The 25,317-nt window shown below is 36.6% G+C and overlaps 1 protein-coding gene across 2 annotated transcripts; it reads left to right on the forward strand.

Moving 5' to 3' along the window:
* The first annotated feature begins 1,822 nt into the window (after positions 1-1,822).
* On the forward strand, positions 1,823-25,100 carry ctdspl2b (CTD (carboxy-terminal domain, RNA polymerase II, polypeptide A) small phosphatase like 2b). 2 transcript variants are annotated; one of them, XM_051646995.1, is made up of 13 exons: positions 1,823-2,723; positions 8,829-9,013; positions 11,347-11,470; positions 16,638-16,778; positions 17,098-17,322; positions 17,872-17,965; positions 18,156-18,267; positions 18,353-18,439; positions 19,986-20,048; positions 20,178-20,257; positions 20,608-20,734; positions 20,910-21,005; positions 22,305-25,100. In XM_051646995.1, exons 2-13 carry the CDS (start codon positions 8,852-8,854, stop codon positions 22,368-22,370), a joined length of 1,377 nt encoding a protein of 458 aa, XP_051502955.1. In that variant the 5' UTR covers positions 1,823-2,723; positions 8,829-8,851; the 3' UTR covers positions 22,371-25,100. The 2 variants fall into 2 exon arrangements, with proteins under 2 accessions (XP_051502955.1, XP_051502957.1); XM_051646997.1 differs by lacking the exons at positions 1,823-2,723; positions 8,829-9,013 and adding an exon at positions 13,129-13,258 and having other exon boundaries at positions 11,345-11,470.
* The last annotated feature ends 217 nt before the right edge of the window (positions 25,101-25,317 follow it).

Here is a 25,317-nt window from a genome sequence, read left to right on the forward strand (position 1 = left end):
AACATCTGTTTTATTTTTTAATGTGTATACATGCTTAAATTGCATTGGTTTCATGGCCATTTGTTTACTGTATTCACCACACATGTATACATTACAAAACGTTAATTTTTATGTAAAATAACTTCCTCTTCAGTAGGGTATGTTGGGGCTAAAGGGACACCTTAAAAGAATATTTCACTCAAAAAATTAAAATTCTCATCTTTTACTCACCCTCATGACAGCCCAGATGTGTATGACTTCTGCAGAACACAAATTAACATTTTTATACAAATATCTCAGCTCTGTAGGTCCTCACAATGTAAGTGAATGGGTGCCAAAATATTGACGCTCCAAAAAGCACATAAAGGTAGCACAAAAGTAATCCATATCATATTAGTGATTTTAGCTTTTTTTGAGTAACAAATTAAAATAATGCTTACTGAAAATAACTACTTCAGAAAAGGGTTAACAATTTTCTGTTAATTTCAAACACATTTGGCATTTAATAACATGTCATGATTTCTATAAACACTGTTCCGGCAGATCCTTAAAATGTCTTAAATTCAGTTTTCTGAAATTTAAGGTCATAAAAATTCTTAAATGATGCAACAAAAGTCTTAATTATCATTTAAAGAGGTCTTAAATTTGGGGGTGGAAAGACAGAAATCGTGATATGAACTAATCTGATTATCAAACTTCAAAAGTATATGATTTAATTAAATAAGTGCATGCGCTGCATCCTTCAAAGTGAAAAAGTGGCACTGTATTTTCTCCAAGCATGTGGGGGCGTATTTTCAGCTGTTGCAGAGCAGTTCACAATCAAGCCATATTGGAAATGTATGACAAACTATCACTAAAGATCAACTGTTGTTGATGATGATATAGTGTTGATGAAATATAACAATGTTTACTTTTAATTGTTTATATTGTAATACATTGTAGATTATTGTATAAGTGCACATTGTATTTCCCTTATCTTTTTGAATGAGCAGCTGGAAGCAGTGAAGCGCATACATTTCAAAATAAAGAGTCCCCGCTGTATTTCAGCCTTTAAAGTTAAAAGTTATGCGATTTTTATTATTATTATTATTTTCCTAGTTAAAAACTGCATCTGGAATTTAATTACATTTGGACTCTTGTAGTCTCTGTCTGGCCCTCCCAATTGCAGGAAGACTTAAGAACATTTAATATAGGCTAACAATTTTAAAAACTATTGGCAGATTAATTGCCTTTCAACACATTATCATATCAGTAAAATTCTATATTGGTAGACCTTTAATTTATATTTACTTATATAATGGTACATAAACCAATTTTATTGTGATATACTGTATATTTGGAAAGCATGTCTTGCATATATACTACCGTTTCATGTTGAATTTGTGCCACTGCCTAAGTAAGAGTCTGTGATACATTATTTATTTTGAGATTGTTTGGGTTTGTTTTGGTACGAGGATACGGTATTAATTTTATTTGTCCAGGTCTTGAAAAAGGTCTTATAAAGTCTAAAATTTGATTTTAAAAACTCTGCAGCAACCCTGAAACAAATTAATCTCCATTGTGATTGGATCTCACTTTGAAAATTTTTCAGAACAATTCTATTCGCCCACTTTAAAAAACTATGTGTTTTATAGGGGCCTTTAGCCCCTGCAACAGATGGGCTTTTTACCTCAAAAACTTTCCTCACTTATAAGACAGTTATTTAAAAACTTTTGATTTAATGACCTTGAACAAACTTGAAAATGGTAAGTATTTTATTTTATTTTATTTTTTTCTCAAAATAAATGTACATTTCAGGGATTTTCATTGGCTACATCAATTTGCAACATTTGAAAAAAATATTAAAAATTAGATCGAATTGCCTCAAAATCAAACTTTAGACACCACATGCAATGATCTCATGGATCAGGAATATTTTGCAGGTGTTAAAGAAAGTACTGTGGTAGTTTTTGTTGCTGTTTAGTGTTTTGGGAAAAAATCAAATAAAATGTGGCTTTTACCCCGGGGGAGGGGGTGGGCCTTTAGCCCCGTTGGTCCTTAAGTCATATTTGTACATGTAATGTGATTGTATCAGTATTAGACATTTAGGAATATACAACAACTCGGCTAACAAGTGCTTTCGTAACATGGTGTTGCCGTGACGACTGAACGTGATTTTCTTCCTCCTCCTCTCACAGCCCACGAGCTGATTCTATGATGTGGTGTGTGCATAAGTCAGTCTGGTGCTTCTGCTTGTATACCGTTATTTGGTCGGCCTGCACGTTTTGTTCGATTATGATACACTCATGTTTATGTATTCATCTTCTCCAAAAAAATCTTCTTAGACACATTCCGGTCAGGAAACGGGTTCAAAGTCTTGTGATAAAGTAGCTATTTTTGTGAGTTTACCTTCAGGCCACCGGGGTAGATTCCCACAGTGATGTCTGTTTTGAGCCGTTATTTATGTTTCAATGGACACTGAACCTGTCGCTCTGCGAAGCCTCAGTATTGTTTTGATACTAGAAACAGAAAGGGGGTGTGGGATGCGCTGTAGGACGCATGCTCGCTCCTCTCTTCATCCGGGTACCTGCCGTTGACCGTGGGTACAGAGGCGGGAAATGGCGTCCAGAGGTGCTGGGAGGACAGAGGTGAAGCTCGTCTGAAAAGACGTGAACAAGAACCGGCGTTAGATTGCGGCGGTCGTCGCTACCGCAACTGTGAAATCGACCGTTATCCAGCGAACAGATCCCCCAGAGCTTCATCCAGTAAGTTATTCCCCCATTCTGTGCGGCATGTGGTTAGAATGTACCTCCGTAACTGGCCGTCCGGTCGGAAATGTTTCGCTGTGGTTCGGCTCGATTCTGTAGCACTCGCGGGGAGACAGCTGCCGTCTGTACACGAACGTTTCCCGCGCTTTCTCTGTCGTTACAGACGGGCACTAGTTTTGAGTGGCATGAGACGCCTCTAGTGTTTGCGGTTCGCGAGAGACAGGTTTTCTTCCAAGAGAATGCTTTCATGTTTCAGGCTGCATGTCAGCTGTTTCTGGTCCTATTCGGGTCCAAGGACAGGTCGGGCATATTTCTAACCAGCCAGTGTCCCGGAGAGAGTAGCCTGCATTAAAGATAGACATGCACAGATGCTGTGTGTCTCCAGAGCTTACTGCTCTCTGCTGCCTGTAAAAAAAATAAAAATACATCTCACATGTTTAGCTTTTTGATTTGTGGAAACATTAAAGAAGTTCTTCTAATCTGTGAACTGTCATTCAGAGTCTTACTGAACGGGATAGTAAGAGAGTCGTTCATCTTCCGTACCATCGTTAGCGCGTGTTTCCCGCCCACCACGACACTGTTTACTTTACCAGTGGTTGAACTTCGTCTTTTCTGCAGCGAAGTATCACTGATAAGGCATGGTGGGGTAGCACTTTGTCTTTTTTCCTTTCCCTCCCTTTTAAAGAGATGCATACATTTATAAATGTGACTGTAGAGTCATCTGTTTGAGTTGTCCAGCTGTTGAGGGACAGGTTACATTAGTAGTGTCTTTGAAGCCTTCTTCACGCTGTTATATTTAATAACATGCGTCTGTGTTTAGAGATGTTGCTATTTCAGGTTAATAATCTCTGAATAAGTCAAAATTTTTGGTTTTCTGAAAGGTGTAAATGGGAATTGTATATACACTTCAGTAAAAATGAGCAGATGAAAAAGAGCCTCAGGGATTGGTTCTTTAAAATGTGTCGGTAGCCTTGTATTTGCTGCTGGTCTGTCAGGGCATGTTTTTGTTTTATACCAACATAAGGTTTATTTTTGCAGTTAAAACTTGTTGGCTGGTTGCCCTGTTTTCTTTCACCAACCTGTGTTGACCTGTAAATGTAAAATTGTTATAGAAATAATTCATAAATAAATAATAGATCATAAATAATGAAAGCAATCATCATATATAGTTTTGTTTTATTAAAATTCTCTTCATTTCCTCACCCTAATGCCTTCCGAGATGTGTATGACTTTCTTTCTTCAGCAGAACACAATTAGAAGAATATCTCATGTGAATATCGCAAGTGAATGGGTGCCAAATTTTTGAAGCTCCAAAAATCACATAGGTCAGCATGAAAGTAATCCATAAGACTCCAGTGGTTAAATCAATGTCCTCAGAAGTGATATGATAGGTGTGGGTGAGAAACAAATTAATATTTTAGTCTGCTCCCTGCTCAGTCAGTTTCCACTTTAACTTTCAATTTCACATTCTTTTTGTGTTTTTGGTGATTCACATTATTCATACATACTGGGCGGACGGGTGGGTGGGGTGGATTCTAGCAAAAATTGACTTAAATATTTATCTGTTTTAGAGCCCGACCGATATCCCCAACCAGGATTTTTGAGACTGATACCGATTTTAGAGAGGGAAAATTCACATATTACCGATATGGTGACTGATATAGCTAATTTTTGAGCTGGAATGAAAACAGACCTTTTCTATGTGGATTTTTCACAGATTTGGCACCGATATGACTATGCAAAGGTACTCAGAAGGCTGCTTTCTTAAACAAATATTTTTATCAAAGAATATTTGACATTATTATTATACATTGTCAACAAATTCTAGAAATGAACACTGAGAAAATAAAGAATAAATAAAAAATAAAATAAATAGCTAAATAAACATCAGTACTGTTTAGTATCAGTCAAATGCTGACCATTTAAATAAAGAATAAATAAAAATAAAATAAATAGCTAAATAAACATCAGTACTGTTTAGTATCAGTCAATGGCTGACCATTTAAATGAAGAATAAATAAAAATAAAATAAATAGCTAAATAAACATCAGTATTACTGTTTAGTATCAGTCAATGGCTGACCATTTAAATGAAGAATAAATAAAAATAAAATAAATAGCTAAATAAACATCAGTATTACTGTTTAGTATCAGTCAATGGCTGACCATTTAAATGAAGAATAAATAAAAATAAAATAAATAGCTAAATAAACATCAGTATTACTGTTTAGTATCAGTCAATGGCTGACCATTAAAATAAAGAATAAATAAAAATAAAATAAATAGCTAAATAAACATCAGTATTACTGTTTAGTGTACTGTTTAGTATCAGTCAAATGCTGACCATTAAAATAAAGAATAAATAAAAATAAAATAAATAGCTAAATAAACATCAGTACTGTTTAGTATCAGTCAATGGCTGACCATTTAAATGAAGAATAAATAAAAATAAAATAAATAGCTAAATAAACATCAGTATTACTGTTTAGTATCAGTCAATGGCTGACCATTAAAATAAAGAATAAATTAAAATAAAATAAATAGCTAAATAAACATCAGGGGCTGGTTGCACCAGCTATACGTATGTTACAACTTAGCCTAGTTGTGGCATAAATGGGCACTAAGTCACAATTTACGCTCAACGAAATATTTGAGCGTTGCACCATTAAATTTATGTAGGACATAACCCTACGTACAAACTAAATATTTACGGCAGCCTCTGACCAGGAGTAACTGATGGAATAAAAAAGCAGACTCATTTAATGACATCAATAATTAGAGCCCGAACGATATGGGATTTTTTAGACCGATACCGATTTTAGAGGGGGAAATTCACCGATTACCGATATGGTGGCTGATATATTTAATTTTTGAGCTGGAATGAAAACAGACCTTTTCTATGTGGATTCACTGATTTTGCACCAATATGACTATGCAAAGGTACTCAGAAGGCTGCATTCTTAAACAACATGATGTTGGCATTTACACTCGTTTATATTTACGAGAGAGAAAAAAACAACTTTTAAGTGGCTCTTCAGCATGAAACCGATATAACGGTGCCGTTTTTCGGGTGCGTTGCCCGGTGTCAAGTTTCAACACATTCAATATATATATATATATATATATATATATATATATATATATATATATATATATATATATATATATAGGACATTAAAATGAATAAATGCCTATTTTTCCAGCCTGTTGTATTAGTATTTATTTATCACCCCTCATTTATTTTAGATACAGTTCCTATATATTATTATTTACACAGGGCAAATATACTATTTATTAAATCTACTTGTATTATGTATCCTATTTTATTGTCTGGAAAACCAGATTTTAAATATTACATTTTGTAAATGCAACGACTGGAATTGTTCGGTTGAAGGGGGTACCAAACTGTGAATCCTGAACAAAACAGTTTAGTGAATACATGTTTACTCATTAGCTTCCACTCAGCTGACAACAATGAAAGTAGCTACGTGATTAGCTAGTTAGCTATAAGCTCGTTTTCACGGAGAGTAAAAGATGGACTTTATTTACTTTCCAGCATTGTGTCTCACCAACTAGGTAATAACATAGTGTGAAATCAACACTCAACAAACACAATCCATCACTGCACCATTGTCCGCTGAGCTGCAAAAAGATGCTCTGATGTTTTCCCTTTCAATCTGCTACATTACTTACTGCACTGACAACTATAGCTGGCTAACAGCAAACAGATGTGATAAACATGAGTGACATGGTTGTCAGGGACAACATTATATTAATTATATAAAATGATGAGGTAATTTTTTATTAACTTTCCAATATGTATTTCACAAACTAGTTAGCAATTTAATGAGAAAAGATCGCTCAAATCCACACGGTTTAACTCCGCCCTGTCTGCAGAGCAACTGTCAGCTCAGAGTCAGCTCTGTAAACAATGGAGTTGGAGCGAGCTCTGCTGGAAAAACTACGCTATGACACCAATTCTAAAGCATTGTTTTCTGCATTTTTTCTACAGTTTTCATATCGGTAAAATATACGCCGATACCGATATATCGGTTGGGCACTAATCTGTTTCTCACCAACACCTATCATATTGCTTCGGAAGATATGGATTTTACCACTGGAGTCTTATGGATTACTTTTATGCTGCCTTTATCTGCTTTTTAGAGCAACAATTGGCATCCTTTCACTTGCATTGTACGGACCTACAGAGCAGAGATATTCTCCTAAAAATCTTAATTTGTGTTCTGCAGAAGAAAGAAAGTCATACACATCTGGGATGTCATGAGGGTGAGTAAATGATGACAGAATGTTCATTTTTGTGTGAACTATTCCTTTAAGAACTTTGCTCACCAAACGCACATTTTTGCCGCAATTTCTCACTGCAAAATTATTTTTTTTTAAACAGAAACAATGGATTCTTATAAAGCTATTCACACCTGAAGTGAACATTTGCATGCTGATAATGGCAGTTTTTTCCAGTGAGCAGCAGTTCTGCTGACGGAAATGCCTTGTTGATGAGAAAGGTCAACAGAGAGTGGCCAGACTGGTTTGAGCTGACAGAAAGGCTACGGCAACTCAGATAACCCCTCTGTACAATTGTAGTGAGCAGAATAGCATTTCAGAATGCACAACACGTCAAATCTTGAGGCAAATGGGCTACAACAGCAGAAGGCCATGTCGAGCACTTTATTAGGACCATAGTGTTCCTAATAAAGTGCTCAGTGAGTGTATGTTAAATTGTGGCAGTGGATGAGTCACCATTTGGTGGTTAAGGAAAAATTGAGATGTTTACCAGATGTACCCTTTTCTCACTGTCTTTTTTACTGTTTGTTCTCCCCCTTGGCATTCTCCCCCTCGGCATTCTTCTCCAGTCTTTTTCATGCTTGCGTTATCTCTCGATGTCTTTCTCTGTGCTTGTCAAGTACTCTCTCTGGCCAACTGCAGTCGTTGCAGGAGGGAGAATTTTTAGACAGTTTGTATAATGGTCAGTGTAGTAGTTCATTGTCTGTGTATATCCTGGATGTAATTATAAAAGCATCTCATTATGTGGAATTGAAAAGGTCAAAGGAAAACCACTCCAATGTCCTGCAATTTTCTTTTGCGCAAACTAAAAAGGTTTTCCTAGCACCTTAGAAATCCATCGATGCCCTGGAAAATGCGTGTTTCTGAAATGTTCCTTTTAATGTGCTTTCTTGCATGACCTTGTAAACTCAAAACAGGTGTGCAAGTCAGTTTTCTTGGTGAGTATGGAGGCGTGGATGGGGAAGGTACAGTCAGGGCTGAATTTGGTGTAATGCCTGAAAGGTCACAAATGCTGGAGTTCATTTGTCCAGTTGCTACATAAGCACACTTTGGGAGGGGGACACACACACGTCCAAGCACTATAGTTAATTTCATTGTGGCTTTTTAAAGAAGATAGGGACACTTTCTCCACATCAGGAAGACATTAGCTGCCGCCCTCCCCCTCCACCCTCTTTTTTTTTTTTTTTTTTTTTTTTTTCTTGCTAGGAACTGCTGCTTGCTGTGGTTGATCAGTAATATTCTCACCTTTTATTTCTCCTAGTGTCTTGTTTAGTAACATTAAAGAAAAAATAATGAAGAGTGAAAAAGACAGGCTACATTTTAAACTCTTGCTTCCAAGTTTGCATTAGCAGGTCTGAACTGATATGTAAGCTACATTATGTCTGATCTTAAGGAACCACATGGATTGTCCTTTAAATGAAAGCAAAATATTGGGGAATTAATAAGGCTCTTGTAGTTGAGAGTGCTTTGCTGTGGAGGTGCTTCAGCAATAATGATGAACCTTGTTCAAGGAAATGGTGTCTTGAATACATCCAGATGTCTGTGGTTAGAGCTCTTGGCACTCTAAAAAGCAAGCTATGCAGCATAACTCATTTAAAACCATTAAAGAAAGTATGATTAATTTACCTGTGTGTGTGAACTAATGAGCATAGCTGGAGAGAAGCTAGTGCTGCTTCTCAAGGTCATTGTCAACCGTGCTGAACTTAATCTGAGTGATTGCCTCCTGTGTAGCTCTCTTTCTCTGTGCAGTTCTGTTTCCTTCAGTACTTTGAAGATGAAACTCTGTCTTCTCTCTCCCCAGTCTTACATGTGACTCTCAACAAAATGAGGCTGAGAATGCGCAAGGCTTCTCAGCAGCCAAACCTCGCTCGCAGGCCCCACCCAGCCCCGACCAAACGGAAGCACTCTGAGGTGGAGGAGTGCTCAGGTGAAAGGAAGGGCCTTCTGTCCAGCATCAAGAAAATCATCCACGGAAGTTCCATCAAGGTGAGCCTATTGCAACCTCTCTCTGTCTTCTATTACATTGAGCGTGGCAGATCCAGACTCTTTTCTTGGTTTTGATGAACATGACCCTGTATGTTCTAGAATGGAATGCACGTTAGACCTGGTGTCATATTCCCCCCAGAAATGCATGGTGGAATGCCGCTGCTTGTCTGAGGAGCTCAGTCCTGGTCTAATTTTAGCTGTGGTTCCATAATGACAGTAGGTGGAGTTGGCTTTAACAGGCATGCAGCCTGCTGCAGGAGAACCCAGACATCAAAAGAGATATTATGTTCAGAAAATATATTAGATTCTCTCATTTGGGTTCTAAATCACCTCTGTTCTTTGCACACAATTTATTTCCCATGTTTCCACAGCTAGATTTTAATTAGGCTTTTGACAATCTCAGATTTGTATACAAACTTTGAATATGTTGTGCCAATTGTTGGATATTTAGTCACTCTTGATTCATTTCACTCAGTGTCTGCTGCACCTCACTGAAATGACACATTTTTCATAATAACACTGTTGTGTTTACATGCACACAAATGTGCTAACTATTAAAAAAAAAATCAGCTTATTCAAAAAAATCTGACAACACAAGAAAACCGCATTTGCAGTTTCTGCTTTTGACGTCAAAACATAAACAAGCTTGTGCAAATTTTTGTACGATTTTGATAAGCCGGTAAGAACGGCAGTAAAGGCACTTACATGCAACATGACATCTACCCGTGTTGATCATTTTTGCTTAAACCACACAGCAGTCACGCGGGGGTCTCGGGAGGTTAAGGCTTGTACGTTGCCTGCTTATTAAGTATTATCGGTGTAAGATTGTGCATGAAAATGCATTTACTGACTCCGTTTCCACGAACGTACAAAAAATATTTAAGGGTTTTCGCAAAAAACAGCATTATGAAACGACATGTAAACGCAAACACCTTAAACTAAAGTACCTCACCGGATGTATTGCTACATTATGTCAACATGGCACGAATTCAACATTTCTGTAAAGTACATAGGGAAAATGGAAAAAGCTGACACATACAGTATACACACACAATCAACTAGAACACACCAATTTAAAATATTGGCTACTGTCCCTGGTAGGGATGTAATGATTAATCGTTTATTTCTCATTAATAATTTGATTCAGCTTATTGACGTTCGATTAATTAATTTCAGGATAAATGCATTTAGTAATCATGTCAGCAGACATTGATAAGGCTGTCTATACAGTCCTCCGCAGCTAGAGGGCGCTTGCGCACTGCATGCCACGTCTTCTCCGCATACTAGAAGATGCACAGATGAAGATGAAGTCTTGGAGCATTTCTCTATAAATGAATATTATGTTTTCTGCATACACTGTGATGGTGTTTTAAAGTACAACATGAAAACAAGCACAGTTGATCTGCTGGTCTCCTTGTTTCTTCCTAACCTACAATATGTCAGTTATCACCGGGAAAGCACATTCATGCTGAAATCTCACCAGTACACGAGAAACGGTATGTTATGTTGGCTACTGTGTTTACGTAACGTGTTATGATTATGATAAGCCAAATGTCCGAAATATTCCAAGATCCACAACGTGAAGTTTTAATGAACTTAAATACAAGTACAAATACAAGTTATATACCTTGTATACAAGTTATTATTAACAGAAATTAACCATAATTAAACAATTTACAAATTTGTACTAAACATAGCCTAAATTAATTAAAATACACTGAACTAAGAATCTTTTAAGAGGTAAATGCCAATACTTGCATTTCTTATGTGCATTAATTTAAATTATATATAAACAGTTTCGCAGTATTAATGTTAACTTTTAATCGATTAGTTGACCGTTAATTTCCACAACGATCGATTATGAAAATGTCTCAAATTGACATCACTAGGGCAGGCCCTAATGGCAAGTTAAGGAAACAAACACAGCGATAGTTGGGGAACATCTGGAAATAAAGCAAAGCAACCGAGAACAAAAAGTATCGGAGTCTTCATTGGATGCCATGTTAATATTTTTATACCATTGTCATGGGGAAATTATGTTACATCCCCCTGGCTGTGGAGAAAGCTGCTTACTGACTGAGCTGCATGTATATAGGGTTAAAGAAAAAGCCGCTAACACTATGTATGTAAACATGAATGCAGCTTTCTCGCAATAAAGGTTTTTTCGGCTGTCTATGTAAATAAGCTCACTGATTATCCAGCTGATCACAGAAATGTGTGCTTAGCAGATACGGTTTTTACACCTTAAAGTTATGTTGAGCTTATCAAAGTGTTCTCCTTAACTGGAGTGGAGTATAGAAACTCATGCTTGCGTGACTGTTGGTGTTTATCAGGTAGAGCACGAGAATCCAGCTAAGAGGAATCGTTTGAGCTGCGAGCTGATCACCTCCACACCGCAGAGGAACAACTTGCCAAGGAAAAGCATTTACAGAGCCCGTAGAAGCTCCATCAATGGAGGTGAGTCAAAAACCACGTTTACACCTGGTATTAAAATGTTTCTCAAATGCGTCTCCTGTTACCACTTGTGTTTGGATTTCGAGGGGAGGGTCTCTGATTTCATGACGACATACATCAATCACTATTTCATTGTGTTACTGTATGGTAATAAACCGTGAAAAAGTCAGAAAAGACAGAGAAAGCAAGAACAAAACCTGCACGCTGTTTCTCCCAGATGCTGTTGAAATTTAATCTAAGCACAAACGCAACATTTTAAGCAGAATTATCCTTTGTTTTAGTGGAGTACCTGAATTAACCTGAGCTTATGTTCGTACTTCTCATTTGTCTCGCTGCTTGTTGATATTAGACACACTGAAGAAGATCAATAAGTTCTTGTGCTTGTATATGTATTTTGCTTTTTCAAATGATCAGATTGGACAGTTATTTCCTTTTAAAGCTGCTCGTAACCTGCACAGTTTAAAACTCTAGCGCAGCAATCGATTGACAGGTGAGGGGTGGCGCTTCACTGCTTTCTGGGACGCATCACTATGGATTAACGTTTACACCTCAAATGCAGTGTGGTAATATGCGTTTTTGACTAGTACAGTTGAAGTCAGAAGTTTAAAGACACCTTAGCCAAATACATTTAGTTTCAGTTTTTCACAATGCCTGACATGTTAATCGTAGAAAACATTCCCTGTCTTAGGTCAGTTAGGATCACTATTTTAAGAATGTGAAATGTCAGAATAATAGTAGAGAGAATGATTTATTACAGCTTTTATTTCTTTCATCACATTCCCAGTGGGTCACTTTGTTAGTTTTGGGTAGCATTCCACAAGCTTCTCACAATAAGTTGCTGGAATTTTGGCCCATTCCTCCAGACAGAACTGGTGTAACTGAGTCAGGTTTGTAGGCCTCCTTGCTTGCACATGCTTTTTCAGTTCTGCCCACAAATTTTCTATTGGATTAAGGTCAGGGCTTTGTGATGGCCACTCCAATACCGTGACTTTGTTGTCCTTCAGCCATTTTGCCACAATTTTGGAGGTATGCTTGGTGTCATTGTCCATTTGAAAGACCCATTTGCAAACCAGCTTTAACTTACTGGATGATGTCTTGAGATGTTGCTTCAATATATCCACATAATTTTCCTTCCTCATGATGCCATCTATTTTGTGAAGTGCACCAGTCCCTCCTGCAGCAAAGCACCCCACAACATGATGCTGCCACCCCATGCTTCACGGTTGGGATGGTGTTGTTCAGCTTGCAAGCCTCACCCTTTTTCCTCCAAACATAGTGATGGTCATTATGGCCAAACAGTTAAATATTTGTTTCATCAGACCAGAGGACATTTCTCCAAAAAGTAAGATCTTTGTCCCCATGTACACTTGCAAACTGTAGTCTGGCTTTTTTGTGGTGGTTTTGGAGCAGTGAATCCTTCCTTGCTGAGCAGCCTTTCAGGTTATGTCGATATAGGACTCGTTTTACTGTGGATATAGATACTTGTCTACCTGTTTCCTCCAGTATCTTCACAAGGTCCTTTGCTGTTGTTCTGGGATTGATTTGCACTTTTCGCACCAAACAACGTTCATCTCTAGGAGACAGAATGCATCTCCTTCCTGAGCGGTATGATGGCTACACGGTCCCATGGTGTTTATACTTGCATACTATTGTTTGTGCAGATGAACGTAGTACCTTCAGGCATTTGGAAATTGCTCCTAAGGATGAACCAGACTTGTGGAGGTCCACAATTTTTTTTCTGAGGTCTTGGCTGATTTCTTTTGATGTCAAGCGGAGGCACTGAGTTTGAAGGTAGGCCTTAAAATACATCCACAGGTACACCTCCATTTCAGTACACCTCCAAACAGAAGCTAATTGTCTAAAGGCTTGACAGCATTTTCTGGAATTTTCCAATCTGCTTAAAGGCACAGTTAACTTAGTGTATGTAAACTTCTGACTCACTGGAATTGTGATATAGTCAATTAAAAGTGAAACAACCTGTCTGTAAACAATTGTTGGAATAATTACTCGTGTCATGCACAAAGTAGATGTCCTAAACGACTTGCCAAAGCTATAGTTTGCTAATATGAAATCTGTGGAGTGGTTCAAAAATTAGTTTTAATGACTTCAGACTAAGTGTATGTAAACTTCTGACTTCAACTGTATCTATGGCTGGTTGCTCCTGCAAGTGATTCAGTATCTCCACACCTGACATTGTAATGTCTTCATTTTCATATTAGCCAAAATTAGCAAGACTTTGGAAAGATGAATCAAACCTCTGTGCTTTACAAGGGCGATATGGGGCAAGAAAATGGTTGCACTCACCTTGCATCATTGTGTCCCCTATTTATTGTAGTAGGGATAATGGATTAGACCTATGTTATCATGTAGTATTATTATTATTATTATTATTATTATTATTATTATTATTATTATTAGGGGCCAAGCACCAACGGTACAGAGCCCCAATTGCATTAGTTCCCAAACTGGGTGCCTGCACAAGTGGCTAGGGGTGCCACGAAATCTCTGCTCAGTTCAGTAGTACCTGCAGTACAAAGTTCTGACTCAATTTGGTACCTGCAAGCTGTTTGAACACTGCCGGCTGCTTTCAGACGCTCTCGTGTATATGTCTTATGGTGAATGCAGCTGTGCAATTGAACAGTCAATTGCTCTTCTTGGTCAAAATGCCCCTTTTGACACGATATTAATGTAAACACAACCGTTAATGTATTACGATGTTGTAAGCAGACAGGACAAAGATCGTATCTCAAAATGTTCGATCTGTGCGACGTGTGTAAAAGCAGCCTAATAAACCTTATTTTTAATCAAACAATAACATTGACAAAAAAATGAGAAAAACACTCACTGTCCTTGGCTGGATAACTTTAGTTGTAAGCCCAATAAATTTCAATGACAGGTCTGTTTCTCATTCAAACTCTGACTGCATTGAATCAGTATTAATGTACACTGGTGGCCAAAAGATTGGAATAATGTACAGATTTAGCTCTTATGGAAATAAATTGGTACTTTTATTCACCAAAGTGGGATTCAACTGATCACAATGTATAGACAGGACATTAATAACATGAAAAATTACTATTACAATTTGAAAAAAAATTCAGAACTTCTTAAACTACTTCAAAGAGTTCTCATAAAAAAATCCTCCACGTGCAGCAATGACAGCTTTGCAGATCCTTGGCATTCTAGCTGTCAGTTTGTCCAGATACTCGGGTGACATTTCACCCCACGCTTCCTGTAGCACTTGCCATAGATGTGGCTGTCTTGTTGGGCACTTCTCATGCACCTTACAGTCAAGCTGATCCCACAAAAGCTCAATGGGGCGAAGATCCATAACACTCATTTCCAATTATCTGTTGTCCAATGACTGTTTCTTTGCCCACTCTAACCTTTTCTTTCTGATTTTCTGTTTCAAAAGTGTCTTTTTCTTTGCAATTCTTCCCATAAGGCTTGCACCCCTGAGTCTTCTCTTTACTGTTGAACATGAAACTGGTGTTGAGCGGGTAGAATTCAATGAAGCTGTCAGCTGAGGACATGTGAGGTGTCTATTTCTCAAACTACAGACTCTGATGTACTTATCCTCTTGTTTAGTTGCATCTGGTCCTTCCACATCTCTTTCTGTCCTTGTTAGAGCCAGTTGTCATTTGTCTTTGAAGACTGTAGTGTACACCTTTGTATGACATCTTCAGTTTTTTGGCAATTTCAAGCATTGTGTAGCCTTCATTCCTCAAAACAATGATTGGGTGATGAGTTTCCAGAGAAAGCTGTTTCTTTTTTGCCATTTTTGACCTAATATTGACCTTAAGACATGCCAGTCTATTGCATACTGTGGCAACTCAAAAACAAACACAAAGACAATGTTAAGCTTCATGTATTGAACCAAATAGCTTTCAACTGTGTTTGATATAATGACAAATGATTTTCTAGTACCAAATTAGCAATTTATCATGATTACTCAAGGATAAGGTGTTGGAGTGATGGCTGCTGGAAATGGGGCCTGTCTAGATTTACTTTTTTCAAATAGTGATGGTGCTGTTTTTTACATCAGTAATGTCCTGACTATACATTGTGATCAGTTGAATGCCACTGTGGTGAATTAAAGTATCAGTTTCCTTCCAAAACAGCAAAATCTGTACATTATTCCAAACTTTTGTCCACCAGTGTAAATCTAATAATCACACAGTAAAGATGTTAATAACTAGTTTTATTTATTAGATTACTTGTTTTTATATTACGATTTTTTTTTTAATGTTTAATGGCTGCTCTTACTGAAAAACCTAAAGCACTAATTACCCTGTTCTCTTACTAGCTCTTGAATAATTACTTTAAAAGCTTAAAGCAATGTTTTCTTAAACATTTGAAAGCTGCATTGTTTTTGTTTAATTGTTTTATATTAAGCTTTATTTTTTTCGTTTTTTTCAATAGCATATTTATTTATTTACTTTTCAGTGGTTGAGGTGCTGAGGAGAAAAAAAAAACAAAGTGGTGGCATAGTTTAAAAAAAGTTTGGGAATATCTGCAATATTGTATTTGTAATTTTTCTTCTTTTTTGTCTTGAAGTCTGTGGCAGCCCATAGAACCCTTTTGGAGAAATGTTGTGAAATTTGTTAGACTGAAAAGGGAGAGTCTGAACATCAATCATAGCAAATTTGAAGTCTCTAATTCAAACCCTCTAGTGCCACCAACAGTTCAAAGTTGCACTTACGATTATGCTTACAACAGTTTAACCCTAAGGCCTAGAAAAACAAATTTCTCCTGTGATTCCTTGCCAGTTTGAAAGGGTACCATGATTACAATTTCTACCTGACTAGTTTTTCAGCCTTATAGAATTATTATTTTTTTAATCGTTTTGTTTATTTTTTATTCCTCCTAGGCCGTATGTCCATTCCTTGACAATACCACATACATTTGGTGACAGTACCACCTAACCTATTGGTCATAATTTATAAGCCATTTTATTAGGTTTTAAGTAATTCTGCTTATGACTTTTAAATGACCTTAATTACACCATCTCTGGGGATCATTTCAAATATTATTGCCATTTACGTGCATATTAATTAGAATAATAATAATTATTATTATTATTATATGTAATTTGAGATTTAAAAAGCTTCTTTTAACTCTGACTTTGCCAATATCTATTTTATTTTTGTTTTCTATCATTGTCCTATAGAAACCACAAACCATGACACGAGTAAGCCTAATGGGATGTTGGAAGACTGTGAGGAGGTTGTGAGCAGCCCGCCCCGCACCACCCTGCTTGGAACCATCTTCTCTCCTGTCTTCAGCTTCTTCTCACCAGCAAATAAAAATGGTGAAATGAAAAACACTGTCTATAATTGACAGAATTTTTGTATTAAAATAATGCCATGACCAAGAGCGTGGTCTCATAGAAGTGGCCTGGCAGGCTGTGCATGTGCTCCAACATGTTGAGTTTGAGTCCAGTTCAGTACCCCCCCCCCCCATTTCCTGACATAGTAAATTTGGATTATAATAGGTAAACTGTGCACTAATTAAAATTATTTTTTGATTAATGCATCATCTTACCCAGCAAAGTAGACAAGTGAATGTTTTCCCTCCCTTTTTTCATTCTTTCTTTGTCTTTCCCCATTATCTGTACTCTTTCACATCAGGCTCAGATTCTCCAGGCCAGGCAGTGGAGGCAGAAGAGATTGTGAAGCAGTTGGAATTGGAGCAAGTAGAAGAGATGCCCGCCAGTACTGCCATATCTAGAGAGCCCATGGGTGTCTCTCTCTACACCAGTGCCATGCCCTCACACCTAAAGCCTCAACTCCCCACTCACACATCTGCAGAGGATGACGATGACACCCTGCACTCTGACCTGCCTCCTCTCACAGGTGATAAAGATAGAACTATGGCTTATCTGTACTATTAAAGGACATAAACATTGACATTAAACTCATGTTCTTTACATAAAGCTTAACTCTTTTGTTAAATAATACATGACATGATACATTTAAGCAACATCAAACAAGTCATAGGCACAAGGACAAGTAACAGTTACGGAAACAAATGTACATTATAGACCGGTTATTTGGTCTATTTTTGCTTCACTAAAAAAATAGTGCCAAAAGAAGCCATTACACAATCATGCGTTGTGCGATTCAATGCACAGTCTGACAGCCTGTGGAACACTGCAAAAACACAAGCAGAGTGATGCAAACAGTGAATGTCACAGTGCTGTATCAGCACACTTGTAACACCACCTGTCCAATACAAAACTGTTCAATAATGTGTACAATGTAAACAAATGTCTAACACCACAAAATGTTCTTTTTTGACTACTTATGAAGGGCTGTCTGTTTGCTTTATTAGGGCTAAATGGACAACAAGGTTGTTGTGTTCACCTGGCATCATTTTGTCCTCTGTCTCATGCTTTATCTTAGCTCCTGGCTCTCCTCCAACAGGGGGGTATGTGGACGCATCAATGCCTGTCCCAGCTGAAGGATCATATGAGGAGGAGTGGGAAGTTTTTGACCCGTGAGTTCCCCTGTACTGAATTTCTGGGCTTTGCTTATTATTGACATTACAGCTAATAATTGCTTAACATAAATGCAGACACTTAAAGGCTGGTTGAATATTTAGACTCATTTGAAAAACAAAAAGTCCTTGTCATTGCAAGGCCTTATGTGTTTGCAGGCATTTATGTACATTGTAAAATGTTTTACAGGTATTTTTTCATCAAACATGTACCTCCGCTAACAGAAGAGCAGCTAACTCGAAAACCTGCACTCCCTCTTAAGACTCGCAGCACTCCCGAATTCTCCCTGGTGCTTGACCTGGTCAGTCTTAAAGGCTACAGGAGTCTTACTCTGTTGTAATGGATGTAATTTAGCATACATGCATATAATTTTTTTCCCTCTGCAGGATGAAACCCTTGTCCATTGTAGCTTGAATGAGCTTGAGGATGCAGCACTAACCTTTCCTGTCCTCTTCCAAGATGTAATTTACCAGGTTTGCCATTTACCAGAAATTCACCCAATCAGTGTTTGGGATAAACAACCATATTTACTAACAGGTGTGACTTTATTATTGTACTGTACTGTAGACAGGAGCAGATCAAATAATGTCTGTGTAAACTGGTAACCTAAGTCAATCCCCTTCTCTAATTGCCTTAATAACGCTTGTAATTAGGGATGTACCGATACTGGTATCGGAATTGGGTCCAATACCACACTCTTGTAATCGTGCTCGTAAAAATGCTCCGATACCAAAAACCGATACCATCTGACTTACGAATGTCATTACGTAAACAATCAGCTCACAAATTCTAATCATGTCATGTCCTAGTGAGATAATTTAACTGCGTAAACTGCAATTTAGTGAGATAAATAGATAGTTTACTTTGCATGTGCAGCGTGTTTCAAATGTGAGCAGAGCACTAGTGAATGAGTGGAGACCGTGTTGTGCCGACGCCAGCTGCACCGCACGTACCTTTTAAAGCTCCATGTTGGTTCATACTTGGATGTCATGAGCATCGAGCGCTGTTTGTTGCAGATGACAAATAGTTTGTAGCATGAGGCACATACAGAGTACATACTTATTTAATTAAATAGCAGGCATTTGCAGTTTAATAATCACTTTTTGTCACGTAGCGCCCAGTTCGGACTCCGTATCGGTGAGAAAGGAAGTATCGGTACTCATGCTCGTTCTCAAAAAAATGGTATCGGGACATCCCTATTTGTAACTGTAATGACAGAAAACTATAGTAAAAATGAAGCCTTTACATTGCATCTTACATTGCTCTAAACTGTTTTGGGCAGCTTTCATCCTCTTAAATATGCAGCCAAAAACTGTCTGGTTCCATCCAGTTTGTTTATTTTCCTTTCTCCATGCAAACACTTAACTCTTAGTTAGTCTTGCTCTTCGACCAAACAGTACCCATATTTTTTGTTCATAACCTGAGAGAGGTTCACAGCCCTAACATTAGTGATTGACATAAAAAAATATCCTGCAAAGCCCCATGCCATACGTATGTCAATTATGCAACAGACAAATACACTTTATGGCTAATTGAAATGTGTCATAAAGCACATATCAACCAAACTTGCCCTCAAAAATTGCTTGTGAGTCCTGCAAATTTAATCTAGATCAAATCCAGTTCTGTCTATTTTTTAAGTGAACTGTTTATGAATATATGAACCATATTCAGCACTCCAAACCGAACAACTGTATTCTGCTGAGTGTATCCTTTGTTTTATTAGTACATTGTGACTTTGGTTTCAGTAACTTACCAATAGAGGAGGCTGTAGAGCCATTTTCAGAAACTAACTAGCTAGGGATTTTTTTTATTTTTTATTATTATTATTATTATTTTTTTTTTAACAGCACTTATCTAATCTAATTTGCCTAATGTTAAGAGATATTGGAAATGTGTGAAATTTAGTAAGTGAAGGGTAAAATGATTTTACCCCATTTCTTTGTGGCCCAAATTCAATCTTTTTTATTGAATTCTAATTCTAATAGATTCTAGTAAATTCTAATTTATCATTTCTGTTAGGTTTATGTGCGATTGAGGCCATTCTTCAGAGAGTTTCTTGAACGCATGTCTCAAATTTATGAGGTAAGCTCCTCTCATCCTTCCTCCCCCCAAATAACTGATGGTATTACTGGAAAAGTTTAAGCCTCGTTTAAGATAACATCTGTTCCTCATAGTGGACTGAAGTTGTTCCTTTGTTGACCTTTATTCTAGATCATTCTCTTCACTGCCTCCAAGAAAGTTTATGCAGACAAATTGCTGAATATTCTCGATCCGAAGAAACAGCTGGTGCGGTCTGTGGGCTTCTTTTTATTTTTCATTTTATTGTAATAATTTTAAACTCAGTTCTTCATCATGACATTACTATTCACATAGGAAGAGTAAAGCCAAGCTTTTTGGGAAGAGTAAATGTATATTTAGGCAGAGTGTCGGTTGTTGGGTAACCCAGCCTCAGCTTTGTCATGGCTGTGCAGAGTTGCTTGGTAGGATTTGGTTATAGTGAGGGTTAAGGAAATTGGGGTGAATTGGAGAGCTTTGGTCTCTCGTACATTTTAACTCCACACCATCCTCGGGTGTCAACCCTTTGTTCTGAATGCATTATTCATTTCTGTGTGTGTTTGTGTGGATTTCCAACATGTTCTAGGCACCGATTATTCCGTGAGCACTGTGTCTGTGTACAAGGAAACTACATCAAGGATCTGAATATTCTAGGACGAGATCTGTCCAAGACCATAATTATTGATAACTCACCACAAGCCTTTGCTTATCAGGTGAGCCACCTAGTTGCCTAATCCTAATTTCAGGCAAAATCACATTAAGATGCACCTTTATTTTCACATTTTGTCCATATAATTTAGTGTATAAGTACTTAACAGGCATTCAGTGTGACTGAACATGAAGGTACATTACAAATACAACCAAAATACCTGTGTGTTTCACCAACAGCTCTCCAATGGAATTCCTATTGAGAGTTGGTTTATGGACAAGAATGATAATGAGCTTCTGAAGCTGGTCCCTTTCTTGGAGAATCTGGTGGAATTGGTAAGCTGGCACAGTTTTTCAGTTTTGTTTTTTTTCCCCAGATGTCTTCATATGTCACTTAAGAAATATGCAACCTGGAAACTTTTTTTCTTTTTTCACTCCAAAACAAAAAACTCATGTGAATACACCGATTGGAATGAACTGAAATTTATTTGTTGTAAAGAAATATATTAAACAACAAAAAGAACATAAATTATGAAACCAGAAATATTTTTAGTTCTAGAAAGACTATTATATTTGTATGTTTCATGTGCTTTTTAGTGAACAGATAAGTCTTTCAACACATCTTGGGCTGGTGCCATCAGGATAAGGGTTTAAAAAAATACTGTCTAGGTGATCAGTAATAATGAAAATGCTAAATGCCTCTGATTTTTTAACTTAAAGGATTGTTCCAGGTTCAATACAAGTTAAGATCAATCTACAGCGTTTATGGCATAATATTGATTACCACAAAAATTAATTTCAACTTGTCCGTCCTTTTCTTAAAAAAAAAAAGCAAAAATCTGTGTTCCAGTGAGGCACTTACAATGGAGGTTAATGGGGCCAATCTGTAAATGTTAAAATACTCACTGTTTCAAAAGTATAACCACAAGACATAAACAATATGCACGTTAACATGATTTTAGTGTGTTAAAATCACTTACTAAACTTTTCTGTGGAAAGTTATATCTAATTTTACAACTTTGTTGCCATAACGATGTAATGTCAACAAACCCTAAAACGACTGTAAAAATTACGATTTAAACAACTATATCTCAAAAAATAAAGAGTTTCAACTGAAGAATTAATGTAAGTGCTTTTATAAAATTATAAGCTTCACATTTCTGCCTTTAAACCCTCAAAAAATTGGTCCCATTCACTTCCGTTGTAAGTGCCTCACTGTCACCTCGATTTTTGTATATTTGTTTAAAGAAAAGGAGGAACAAGTATAAATACATTTTTGTGGTAACCAACATTATGCCACAAATGCTGTTGATTGAGCTTAACTTGTATTGAACTAGGAATATTCCTTCAAGTAAAAAAGAAAAAAAAATTAGAGGCACTCAGCATTTTCATTATTATTGATCAACCAGACAGCATTTTTTTTAATAGCACCAGCCCGAGATGTGTTGAAAGACTTATCTGTCATCAAAAAACATATAAAACATTAAGATAGAATAGATGTTCTAGAACTAAAAATATTTGTCATTAATATTAATGTGCTTTTTGTACTGTTACTGACATGAATGTTAATCTTTTTTTATACTGATTATTTTTATTTTATTTATTTTGCCTTTTTAAATTGTAATCTCTCCACAGAATGAGGATGTGCGACCACATGTCCGTGACCGGTTTCGGCTGCATGACCTCCTTCCCCCTGACTGACTCATAGTGGGACAGTAATAAAGACAATAAATGCAGATATATGCTTTGGATAACAGCATCATTGCCATTACTTTTTAAATTAACTTTTTCCCCCCACATTTTCTTTACTATGATAACAGCAAAACACAAATGGCAAACGTTTTTGACTCCCTTTGTGCCCTCCAATCAGAGGATTTTGAAGTGGTTGTGTGGTATCTTCAGTCATTTCATCCAGTACAAAGTGAATGTGTAGCATTCAGAAGAGAAGAGGTGCTGCAATGGGATTGGTTGACACTGTTGGGCTTTTGACCAATTTCAACAGGAATGGCCAGTAAGAAAAGCATATGGTTTGACACAAGTTAGTTCTTTGTGATTGAATGATTTCCCCCCCAAGGTTCATTTTTAATATATTCGTTAAGCATTCCTCTCCATCTCGGTGTTTGTTTTGGTTGGTGTTTACTTTAAAATAATGGTTTCTCAACTCCTGGCTTGTCTTGTTTGCCAAAATGTGTTCATTCTCAAAGTGCAAAATTTTAATATTGTTCTATTCTTGAATTGTGTGTTTGGTTTCACGAAGCCAAGAGGAATCGTTCTCTTTTTATAAGGAGTGACTGAAGTAGAATGGTTTAAACCGTAGTGATGGCTGATTCATATAAAATGGATTTGTAGTGACTAAATAATTAAATTCTTCTAAAAGAATTTCCCTTACATCAGAGCCCAGCAACTTAGTATTGTCTCTCCACATATTCTTACACTTTGTAAGAACTAACAACAACAAAGATCTAATGTAAGTTGTTAATTAGTAGCACCATGTAAGGGTTTAAAATACTATTTATCAGCTATTGTTACCTTTTTATAATTTTGTACTTATTGTTTTCATATTTAGCCTGTGTATTTTTTGTTTTATTTTTATTTTTAATTTTTTTATTACTGGTTTTCTTCAAGAAACATCACCACAAATGCATTGTTTTAGTGTTAGATTACAAGCAAGTATTTCATGTTAAATATTACAGCTAATGTAGCATTTACCCTGAGCTAATCTATTCTAACTGAACTGCAAATGAATGGATAGAAGGCTGTATCCTGGAAGAGCCCTGTTTATAGCACCAGCATAACAGCAAGTCTCGTCGCTGTTGTTTAAACCTAACTGCCTGTAGTTCTGGCTTTTCTTCTATACTGGGATTCTTGGGGAGTTAGCTATGTCAAGAAGTATTTTGTGAGGTAATCTAGATGAATGAGTGTGTGTTTGTCTGGGGAAGAATGAGAAATTTATATATATATATATATATATATATATATATATATATATATATATATATATATATATATATATATATATTCTCCTCTCCACCCCTCTCATGTTGCCTTTCAATTTCACATTTGTAGGTAATACTTAAGATTGAGTAACACAGATTAAGATACAATAGTGCCATTCAGGGTGAGTAAAGCAGGGCCAGGCTTATTTTATTTCCCTCTCTCGTTTTCTGCTGTATGTCCTGCTATGCGTTGTGTTTTGTATTGGAAATGAACATGTTCACTTTCTTACTCATGCCGCTGGTGCCATTTCTGCTCTTTGTGTACAGTGTGCTCTTTAAACTGGGTCATTCTTAGTAATAGACAATCACTAATTACATCATTTGTCTACATTGGATTGTGACCATGTCATAGCAATTTGTTGTTCTAAATACATTTTACATTTTTTAATTTTGCCTTTTGGTTGAAGTGTCTTTAGAAAAAAAAAAAAAAAGAAAGAGAGATCTTCCTCTTGCTCTTATGTAGTAGAAAAAAATGGCTGTGTCCATTTAGTGTTTTCTTACCATTTTTAAAATGTAAAATTTTATTGGAAGGTGTTCATACTGTAATTCTCAATATTCCATGGTACATCCCAATTTAGAGGGGAGGGGGTCCCAAGGATCCTGCTCTACTGACAAGCTGCCCAAATGCTCTGTATTTTTAGAATGAATTGGTGATGGTTATACATACAGCAGCATATGGTAACACAGTATGTAATACACATGAGTAGCATTTTATTATGGTCAAGTATTCTTTGTCACTACATGCTGAATCTTCAAAAGATGTTAAAATTAAAGGGAAATGGGTTGCAACTACTTTTAGGCCCTGGCACTTTCTTACAAAGACAGAACTGTTTTATATGAATGCTCTTTGACATTCATGTTATAAGTAGTAAAGGATGATGGAGAGGTTTGTTTCATTTGTACACCCATTTCATTGTAATATACATTACTTTTTTTGTCAAATGCATATTGTACCAAATACATGTAGCTTCATGAAAAAAACTTTAAAGGATAATCTTTTTGTATTTTGATTTTATATTCCAAAAGGCATGTCATATCTATTTTTCAAAATGTATTCATTTTCCAATGTATTATTGCAGATCTAACTTGACATCAGATGGATTTTTTTTAACTACTATATCTGTGTATATAGTTAGCACAATCACGAAACATTCTCAGCATGTAAAAAGCCTGTTATATAAGTTGAGAATTTAATTAAGGCACTTTGTTTTGCAGATGAATGTTTCAGGTTTATTTTCTACTTTACGTTTTCAGAAGCCATGTGGCTGCCTATTGTCCTTGAGCTGCATTGGAAAAACACTCAAGGGTAAATGTCATTTTCTGAAATGTGTTATTTAAGATTGTTCATATAATTGAAATTAAGTCTTTGGAAATGTGCATGCTCTATTCTGTTAATGTTGGCTTATGTCATAACAACATGTTAGATACTTTAGAACGATTGGTTGTATTTGATTTATTTTTCTGCTACTTATTTTACCATCAAATGGTGTGTAATATCAAGGACATTTTGGAGAGATGATGATGATGACTATTTTGTGCGAGTCTGTCAGCACACACAGCATCTTATTGATGCATTGTGATGCAACATCAGAAAAGTGACTGCCTTAATGTAACTTAATTGAGAGCAAGTTAAGATTAATGCATCTAAAAGG

This window comes from Myxocyprinus asiaticus, chromosome 2 (genome assembly GCF_019703515.2).
Source record: "Myxocyprinus asiaticus isolate MX2 ecotype Aquarium Trade chromosome 2, UBuf_Myxa_2, whole genome shotgun sequence".
In the NCBI taxonomy this organism is placed as follows: domain Eukaryota; kingdom Metazoa; phylum Chordata; class Actinopteri; order Cypriniformes; family Catostomidae; genus Myxocyprinus; species Myxocyprinus asiaticus.

Bases quoted from the DNA above. Each gene is read 5' to 3' on its own strand.
- ctdspl2b (XM_051646995.1), top strand. From the start codon at position 8,852: ATGAGGCTGAGAATGCGCAAGGCTTCTCAGCAGCCAAACCTCGCTCGC. The intron at 18,268-18,352 runs GTCAGTCTTAAA...TTCCCTCTGCAG, and splicing joins TCTCCCTGGTGCTTGACCTG to GATGAAACCCTTGTCCATTG. The intron at 18,440-19,985 runs GTTTGCCATTTA...CATTTCTGTTAG, and splicing joins TCCAAGATGTAATTTACCAG to GTTTATGTGCGATTGAGGCC.